This window comes from Rhinatrema bivittatum, chromosome 18 (genome assembly GCF_901001135.1).
Source record: "Rhinatrema bivittatum chromosome 18, aRhiBiv1.1, whole genome shotgun sequence".
NCBI lineage: Eukaryota > Metazoa > Chordata > Amphibia > Gymnophiona > Rhinatrematidae > Rhinatrema > Rhinatrema bivittatum.
In genome coordinates, this window is record NC_042632.1 from 45,046,205 (window position 1) to 45,055,892 (window position 9,688).

Consider the following 9,688-nt stretch of genomic DNA (forward strand, 5'->3'; position numbering starts at 1 on the left):
TTGCTAGGTTCTTGTGGCCTGGTTTGGCCTCTGTTGGAATCAGGATGCTGGGCTTGATGGACCCTTGGTCTGACCCAGCATGGCAATTTCTTATGTTCTTATGTAGATAAGACACTGGTCACAGTTTGGAGGATGCTTGGGTATATAGGGAGAGGTGTAATGAGCAGAAAACAGGAGGTGATAACACACCCGAAGTATTGTGTTCAGTTCTGAAGGTCATATCTCAAAAAGGACAGAGAGAGGCTGGAGGGAGTTCAGAGAAAGGCAACCAAAAATGATGTTGGGAGCAGGGCTGGATTTAAGATTGATGCCCATAGGCAGAAGACCAGGTGTTGGATGTTTTGCTCCTAGAAATTAGACAGCAGCAGGGAGCGTCTCAATTTGTGGGTGCCTTCAGAATTTGGTATCCTAGGCAGATGCCTGTGTTGCCTCTGCCTCAATCCGGCCCTGCACTGAAAGCCATATGAGATGAGACTGAAGGACCTAAATATGTATACGGAATACCCAGTAGAAAAGGAGATTTTGGGGGGAGGGATAGGATAGAAACATTTAAATACCTCAAAGGTATTAATGGTGCACAAGAGGCAAACATTTTTCAATTGAAGGGATTTTGTAGTACTAGAGGTCATAATGTGAAGCTCCAAGAGGAAAGAAACAACATCAGGGCGTATTTTTTCATAGAAACTGTGGTGGATGAAATGCTTTTCCAGAGGAGGGGGTGGAGACAAAAGTGGTAATGGAATTAAAAAATGTGTGGGATAAGCACAGAAGTTCCATAATGGCAAGATAATGGAAATGGAATACGTTGGGATAACCTGCACAGAGGAGCAGGCACACTTGCAAGAGGGTTACCTGCATGGAGTGGCAGTTACAATCCCAAAACAGCAGTGGTATGACTTTATCAGGGCTGAAAGAAAATATGGGGATCCCAACAATGTGATCACTGTGATGGATCTGTCCATGCTTGGAACAATGAGTGGAGGAGTAGTCTAGTGGTTAGAGCAGCGGGCTAGGAACCAGGAGACCAGCGTTCAAGTCCCACTGTCGTTCCTTGTGACCTTGGGCAAGTCACTTTACTCTCAGTTGCCTCAGGTACAAACTAAGGGGTAGATCTTAAAATCCCTGCGCACGTAAATCATCCCAGATTTGCACGCACAGGGCATTAGTGCACATACGTGCGTATCTTATAAAATCCGGTGTACTTTTTAAAGATCTACCTCTTAGATTGTAAGTCCTCTGGGGATAGGGAAATACCCACAGTACCTGAATGTAATCCACTTAGAAGTGCTGAAAAAAAGTGCATAAACGCAGAATATAAATCTAAATAAATATGAGAGAAGGGTAGAAAGATCAGATAAAAAAAACCCAAAGGGGAAGTTGGTTTTGGGAATTTTATATGCACATCTACAAAAGGGGATGAATCTCAATTGGGCAGACCAGATGGCCCATTTTTGGTCTTTATCTGCCATCATTTACTATTAACTAGGAATGTAAAGCATTATAATGCTACCCCCTCTCTCTCGTGCCCTGCAAGTGGCATTCCCTAGTAAACCCTCCTTCTTCCTAATATGAAATTATAACCTCAGCCACCACCAGGGCCATCTTTGGGCAGGTGGAGGTGACGAGAGCAGTCATGCTGGGCCCCACATTTTGGGAGACCTGCCCCGCAATGGAAGCCCCATTGTTAACTTCAACGGCAGGGGAGAAGAAAAAAGGATTCACACTCACAAAGCGGGGAGTAGCTGGCTTGTCACGGCGGTTACTACCCCAAACCAAATGTGCCTGATACTTCACTTTCGATGCATATCCTGCTTCAACGGCAGGGGAGAAGAAAAAAGGATTCACACTCACAAAGCGGGGAGTAGCTGGCTTGTCACGGCGGTTACTACCCCAAACCAAATGTGCCTGATACTTCACTTTCGATGCATATCCAGCATAGCTCTCTGCTTCAACAGCAGGGGAGAAGATAAACAACCAATAAGGGCTGTATAACATAATCTGGGTAAAAACAAATAAGCATGGGTGTAGCTTGCTTATTGCGGCGGTTACTACTCCTACTACCTCTAACTAATCAAGCTAGATATTTCACTTGGATGCAGCTCCTCCACCGCTCTCTACATTAATGGCGGGGGTGGAAGGGAATTAGAACCAAGAACTAAGAGAAACAGATAAGTATGGGAGAAGAAATGAGGGAAGCTTGCTGGGCAGACTGGATGGGCCATTTGGTCTTCTTCTGCCGTCATTTCTATGTTTCTATGTTATGTTTGGCAGTCTGCGGGACGTCCTTGCAGGCCACCACACTCACCCCTGATGCCACGAAATGCTGGGACTCTTCTCTGGCGAGACCCTGCCAGACTTTGCAGATGTGGCAGGATGCTGCCGGGATTGCTGCCTCAGGCTTTCCTTTGAGGTGTGCATGCACCCATCGGTGCCACGACAGGAAAAGGCTATGGTACTCTTAGATGACAGCATCACCGCTACCCTCTAAAAGGGCCCCTAGGATGGACCTTACTTCTCCTCAGCAATGGGTATCCTGAATTCTTTGAAGTGTGTGTGGCCTGCACTCTTGTGCCTCGTCTTGTCTTCTAGTCCAGCCTTTTTTTGCCTTCCAGCCCAGCCTCGTTCAGCCATGTCTTGCCTTCTAGTCCAGCCTACCTTCCTTGTTGTATTTCCTGAGTGGCCACTTCTCGATCTTGACCTCCTGCTTGGACCTGATTACGATTGCCTGCCACCTGGACCTGACATCTAGCCTGGACCTGCCTGGCCCATCCTTGGCTCTTCTCTGACTTCTATAAGCCTGTCCACTTTTGTCCCTGTTGTATCTCTGGATTCTAACTATCACCTCTGCCCTAGGTACCTGCCTAAGTACGGCCAGCCACCAGTTTCCAAGGGCTCGACCTGCAGAGGAGGTGGCTTGTAAAGGTGAAGCTCCAGAATGTCCCATTACAGGACCTGTTCATCAGTTGCTGGCGGGCCTTGCCCTTGAGACTGCGTAAACTATGCCACACTGCTAAAGACTCACATAATCCATATCCATTACATGCATCCCCCATCCAGGGCTCCACTGCAGTTGATTGGCCCTGGGTCCTGCACCCTGCTAAGGTCATCCTGACCACCACCTTGAGCATATTAATCACTCCTTGTTATTCCATGACGCATAGTAAATGCATAAATGAATAACTAAATAAAGAAATGAAACCCCTTTATATATTCTTCGGCGCACAACCCTAGGGCAAATTTACAGAGCCCTTGTAATAATCCTCGACATACAACCCTGGTATATAACCTTTGTATATAGCCCCCTTGTTATATAACCACTGTATAAAAATCTACCGTATTTTAAAACCAACACTTGACCTAACCTCCCTCTCCCTCTAAGTAACCAACTAAATATGGCCCTTAGTGACCCTCCATCGCCTCAGGTACAAAACTTAGATTGTAAGCCCTCTGCGGATAGGAAAATACCCACAGTACCTGAATGTAAACCGATGTGATATCTCAGATCGAATATCGGTATATAAAAAATAAATAAATAAAAATTGTGGATTATAAACAACTATCATTAGCAAACTAATATATATTCAAAAACTGTACTGTTACAGTCTGTTGTAACATACTTTGCTGAATGCTTTTGCTGGAGTATTATGAAATTAAAAAATAGTTTTATAAATCCAGCCCTGCCTACATGGTCACTATCATGTGTCCTACAAAACTACCCTCCATCCTCTGGTAATCTAAGAGCAGGTAAAAGTTCCCAGCCATGATCAGCCACAGCCACAGCCACCTCAGCAGTGCACATTTGTGAATGGAGTAGAAAATGTCCTCACCAATGCAGCCATTTATATTTGAAGAATTTCTATTGCAGATCAATGTGGTTCTCAATCTCAAAAGTGGATTTAGCTTTAATTAATCTATGCTCAAGGTGTTATAGTTCAGGTACAGTAGGTAGATCCCTTCTCCAAAAAGCTTACAATCTAGCCTACGGCTTTTCTCTCATTCTAGGGCTATGGGAACAATGTTTAGTAAATGAGGCCATAAGTTGGTCCCTGAGGGAGAGGGAGTGACTTGCCCAAGGTTACAGACGTATCTGTGAGATAAATGGGATTTGAACAAGAGTTCTATCCTCTTAGCAACTCCTCCATATTTGCAAATGAATGAGGTCCTAGTAGAAAAATAAAATTAATAAAATGTAATAAAAATGTCTCTTCTTATAAGTTTATATTTAATTGTTATTTTGTGATGTGGGGTTTTCAAAAATTAGCTATGTAGAGATTGCAGATCCAATAGGATCGTCTCATTTTTTCCTCCTTTGGCAAAAAATAAAAGGCACACTAATTGTAATTGGATAATAATAGTGCACAACGTCTGTAAAGCAGGGTAAAAGAAAACGGAACGCAGCATTGTAAAGATATTATTATGTCCCACTTTGTAGGTCAAAGATAAGCAGGCCTAAAGCTTCCCCTGCCCTCTTCTTGCCCGCGGTCACGTGAAGTTTTCAAAACTCCCGCGCGGGCACCGGGCCAGCTTCCGGCACATGCGTACAAACGCTCTCCAAGGCGGGCTCCCGCCGGGGAGGGGGCCAAAAAGCGCGCGTTGGAGGAAGGCGGGCGAAAGGACCGCGGCCAGCCAATGGGAGCGGAGGCGGCCGCTCTACGTCGGCGCCTACGGGTCGGCCGCTGGTCGACGCAGGGGGGAGCACAGGAGGGGCGGTTAAAGCGTGCTCTTTGTGACGTCAGCGCTAGGTGAGCGTCTGCCTCCTTGCCAGAGCCGTGCGGCGCGCGCCATCTCTCCGGCGGCCGAGGACGTTGAGGAAGCCGGGGGCGGCGGCGCTAGTTAGCAGTAATGGAGAACTCGCAGCTCTGTAAGCTTTTCATCGGCGGCCTGAACGTGCAGACGACCGAGACGGGCCTGCGCGAACACTTCGAGACCTACGGGCAGCTGACGGACTGCGTGGTGGTGGTGAACCCCCAGACCAAGCGCTCGCGCTGCTTTGGCTTCGTCACCTACTCGAGCAGCGACGAGGCCGACGCCGCCATGTCCGCCTCGCCCCATGTGGTGGACGGCAACAACGTGGAGCTGAAGCGCGCCGTGTCGCGGGAGGACTCGGCCAAGCCGGGCGCGCACGCCAAGGTGAAGAAGCTCTTCGTCGGCGGGCTGAAGGAGGACGTCGCCGAGGAGGACCTGGTCGAGCACTTCTCGCAGTTCGGGCCCGTGGAGAAGGCCGAGATCATCGCCGACAAGCAGTCGGGCAAGAAGCGCGGCTTCGGCTTTGTCTACTTCGAGAACCACGACTCGGCCGACAAGGCCGCCGTGGTCAAGTTCCACCCCATCCACGGGCACCGCGTGGAGGTGAAGAAGGCCGTCCCCAAGGAGGACATTCAGTCGGGCGGCCCGAGCCGCTCGTCCCGCGGCGGACGGGGGGGGGGAGGAGGAGGAGGCCGCGGCCGGAGTAGCGGCGGATCCCGGAACCAGAACGGCCTGTCGGGCAGCAAGAGCAGCGGTGGCGGCGGTGGCGGCTACAGCGCGTACGGCGGCTTCGGCTCCGTCGGAGGCGGCGGAGGAGGCGGCGGCGGCGGCTACAGCTCGTACGGCGGCTACGGGGACCAGAGCGGAGGAGGCTACGGCAACGGCTACAACAGCTTCGGCAGCTACAGCCAGCAGCAGTCCGCCTTCGGGCCCATGAAGAGCACCAGCAGCTGGGGCAGCCGGAGTAGCAGCAGCGGACCTTACAGAGGAGGTTATGGCGGGGGTGGTGGTGGAGGAGGCGGCGGCTACGGCGGCAGCTCATACGGCAGCAGCTACGGGGGAGGCTCCTACTAATCCCTCCGCCTCCCCTCCCCCCACCTGCGGCTGCAATGGCGCCGCTTCTGGGCGCCAGAAGACGAGACTCGGCCACGTTTTTTGTGTTACAGTCACGATGGACTCTATTTTTTATTATTCCTGGACCTTGGTCGTTTTTTATACTAGCAGCAACAAAAAAAAAATAAATAAAATAAAATCTGTTTAATTTTCTGGGGCCCTATGTAATCGGAGCAAAAAACCAGAGTAGAAGGGGTGGGAGGTTCCTTTAGTGGAAGGACTTGCTGATGCCTGGCTGCATTTTTTTCTATGAAGCCTGTTCCGGTTCCATTAAACGAAAAATGAGCATCCTGTAAATCGTTTTTACGTTTTATTTTTTAAATAAATCATTGTTTCTGACTTCTGTCTAACTTTTTTTCCTTTCTAGGACTCGCTCCGTATTTTTCTTTCACCACCGATTTAAGTTTTTAGTTTTGTTCGGTTATATTGGCGATATGTATTTTGAGTAGTATTTTAAAGACGAGTAAGGTGATACTTGCTCTCTAAGGTCCTGATGTTTTGCTATCCTGCTAGTAGCTTTTTTGGATTTAAAAAAAAAATGCAAACGATTTGAACTACTAATTGGTGGATGGTGTCATTATTATTAAAAATTAATCTAACTTTGCAGTTTGTGTACATCCACCATTTTGTGCTAAGTAGTTGTCCCTGCTGGGCATTTCTTAAAGGCATTTTTGGTGTCAATGTATGTACTGTGTAGTTCTGGAGCAATACAGTTTGTTACGCATGTGTTTCATTCATATAAAATGTTTCAAATGCCAGATTGATTAGTTCCAGGCCTATTTATTTGGTTTGTCTCCTTTTATATAGGTAATATCAATTGTATATAAAATACTTATTTTCTGGATGGCTGTTTAACTTTCTCATAGCCGTATTACTAATGTCTCAAGACAATCCAAACTTTTCACTTTAGTTTTAGATATTTAGGTAGGTCACTTTTTTTTTTTTTTATAGAAGATGTAACTTTGCATTTAATATTCCCTGTTTAAGCATTATTTAAATTGAAATATTTTACAACACAGGTCAATATTTAGAAAATTCTCCTTCCTGTTATGGAAATATCTACAACAATTCTCATCTCAGAACACACTTTTCTCACTTTTTAATACATGATACAAGTGTAAGTGATAGCAGAACTTGTGCCCTGCCCATGAAATGCAGGTTGTAGGAACCTTGAGAGGTTGTCATTTGTATTTAAAACTTTTTTTCCATATAAACTGATTACTGGTATTGAATTTAACCCACCCCTCAACAAATTGATTTTAAATGGGTTTCCCAACTGTAAATGTCTTGTGTAAAAATGGGTGACTTACTGTCTTTGTTTTGCTGTTTAGTCTTGAACAAGATGAAAACCAATGTTGAACTGGGGAATGGTGACAATCTGCATGCTGTTTGCTGCTCTACTGATGAAATACATAAACTGGTTATGCATCTGAGTGGAATGGCAGCTATGTGATATTTTCCTTAAAATCAAAAGGCTTCACTAAGTTCTGTAACTTGTCTGATTATATTATACACAGAAGTTACAGCAATTAATTATTCTCCAGCAGAGTTAAATGAAGCTTTAACAACCCCATAAGCCCTTGGATGGTTGTCTTTGCCTGTGGTGTGAGTGCCTACTGAAAATTAGCAGTAGTGTTTGAGTGTGTGTTTGGTAATCATGGTACAGGGGCTACAACTAAATGCTTATAACACAAGAATAAAGCCATTATGGGGTTATCCGGTATAATTTTGGGCCTTATCTCTGCGGTGTTTTTTTGTTAGAACTTAAACATTTGGGTGAGGTGGGATCTACTTGCCTAGGCAAAGTAAGGTAGGAAACATTTAGTGGAGCCAGTTTCATCCAGACAACTTTATTTTGAGTGTGCTATAGTCCCAGACCCTAGTAAACACAACATCACAGCATGTTTTTTATTTTCTGAAAAATAAAACTATTCAGTGGGGGAGGGTTTAAATTTATATACCCACATCTGCTTTAAAGTTGTATGGTGTTCAAATAGTCACTGAAGGGGAAGGGATTGCAGACACATTTTATTTTTTATTTTTTTTTACTTTGCTCCATGCTTCTTGAAGGAGGCTGACTTTCCAAGGACATACCAGAATTAATACTACTTTGGTCCAGTTTAGTAGGTGCTGCATGGGATGCTATTTTCTATAATGAATCCTGTAAGTTGACATCTAGGTAAAATAAGATCAAAAACAGTTTCTACTAGCTCTCTGTTATCTTGTACATAAGATGCTAAGATGCATAACTTATGCAAGGTACTCAGAATGAAGGAAGAACATGTTTTCTCCAATTAGAAAAATAAGAATTCTTTGCTATGATGTAAGAGTCCTGGCATTCTGTAACTGAAGTTTTGAAGTCATATGCCTGCAAACTTGTAGAATCCCATGTAGGTGGCATATGAGAACTATTGTAAATAAACTACAATTATCAAAATGCATTGACCTGCCTTCAAGGAATTTAAGTTATGGGGAGGATGCTCAACAACGGGGTGGACTGGATAGGCTGTATGATCTTGCTGTTACATTGTTTTTTTAAATTGCATGCACTTAGTGAGTGTTCCTTCCCCCAAGGTTTAGCCATTAGACAAGGGGCAACAGGAACAAGTAGCTTTCCCAAATCATAGGAGAAGTAGGATTTGAAACTTGCATCTATCCATACCCAACTACTTCTCATCCCTTCTGATATATAGTGCCTTGTAAAAGCTTTACCTTACTATCAAAATGCATTAGTTTGTTTCACTGATTACATACAACATACTCTAAACCTTCATTTTGAAAGAGCAATGATAGAAATAATCCAAAGGGTCTTCACTACATATGTCTGTAATTCAATACTTAATAGAAACCCCTTTTGTGGCAATAATGGCCCTGAGTCATTTAGGATGGATGTCTACCAACTTTGCATACTGGGAAGCTGCAGTTTTGGCCCAGTTTTGTCATAATCACTCGAGCTCTTTCAAGTTTGCTGGGGCTGTACTTTGAACTGCAATCTGCAAGTCTATTGGATCAGACCCGGGCTTTGGACTGTGCTATCTGGAAGCTCCTTCCTGAACCTCTCCATTGTGGCTTAGGCTTGTTTGCCTGTTGACTATTTCAGTCTCGGGTCTTTTGCATACTGGAACAGGTTATTTGCCTGTACTTTGCACGATCCATCTTTCCTTCAATCTGCATCATTCCTGCTCTGCTAAGCATCCCTCCCAACATAATGCTGCTACTAACACACTTTAGTGGAGGGATGCTGTTAATAGAATGGTGCACTGCTTGTTTTGTGCCACGTTGTTTATCTTTGCGATCAGAATTCCTTCTTGGTCTCATCTAACCCACACAACCGTATCCCACGTGCACTGTTCTTTTAAGTGTTTCTTTGCAAATGTAATGTGGCTGTTTTTCAGTAATGGCTTTCTTCTGGCCAGCCTCCCATACAGGACTGTGGAGTAATCTTGCAACTGTTGGAACAGTTAGTATTTTCCACAGTGTCAGATCACTGTAGTGCTTTTAAATGTATTTAAAACATTTTATCTGCACCCTTCAAAGTTTGGTGTGGGATACACTATCACATGCATAAAAGCAATATACTGATTTAAAAAACAGGTAAATCAATTGCTGATACTCCAGGATCAATAAATCATATGGAACACAGATGGGATAAAGGTGCAAGAGGATTGAATGCTTCCTTGAAGAGGAAGGTCTGGAGAGCTTTCTTAGCTTTGGGCTCCATTGTGTTGATCTACTGACAAGAAGGCCCTTTTTTGGGTCTCGGCCAATTGCATGATTTTGGGAGCTGCAGTAACTAGGAGGCTCGGATCAGACGAACGGAGGAGGGGGT

General features: G+C 45.0%; 1 protein-coding gene across 1 annotated transcript; it reads left to right on the forward strand.

Moving 5' to 3' along the window:
• The first annotated feature begins 4,696 nt into the window (after positions 1-4,696).
• HNRNPA0 (heterogeneous nuclear ribonucleoprotein A0) lies at positions 4,697-6,619 on the forward strand. The gene has a single exon (XM_029583833.1). It carries the CDS (start codon positions 4,843-4,845, stop codon positions 5,818-5,820), a length of 978 nt encoding a protein of 325 aa, XP_029439693.1. The 5' UTR covers positions 4,697-4,842; the 3' UTR covers positions 5,821-6,619.
• The last annotated feature ends 3,069 nt before the right edge of the window (positions 6,620-9,688 follow it).

Excerpts from the sequence above, each read along its gene's own strand:
- HNRNPA0 (XM_029583833.1), top strand. The coding sequence starts at position 4,843 with ATGGAGAACTCGCAGCTCTGTAAGCTTTTCATCGGCGGCCTGAACGTG.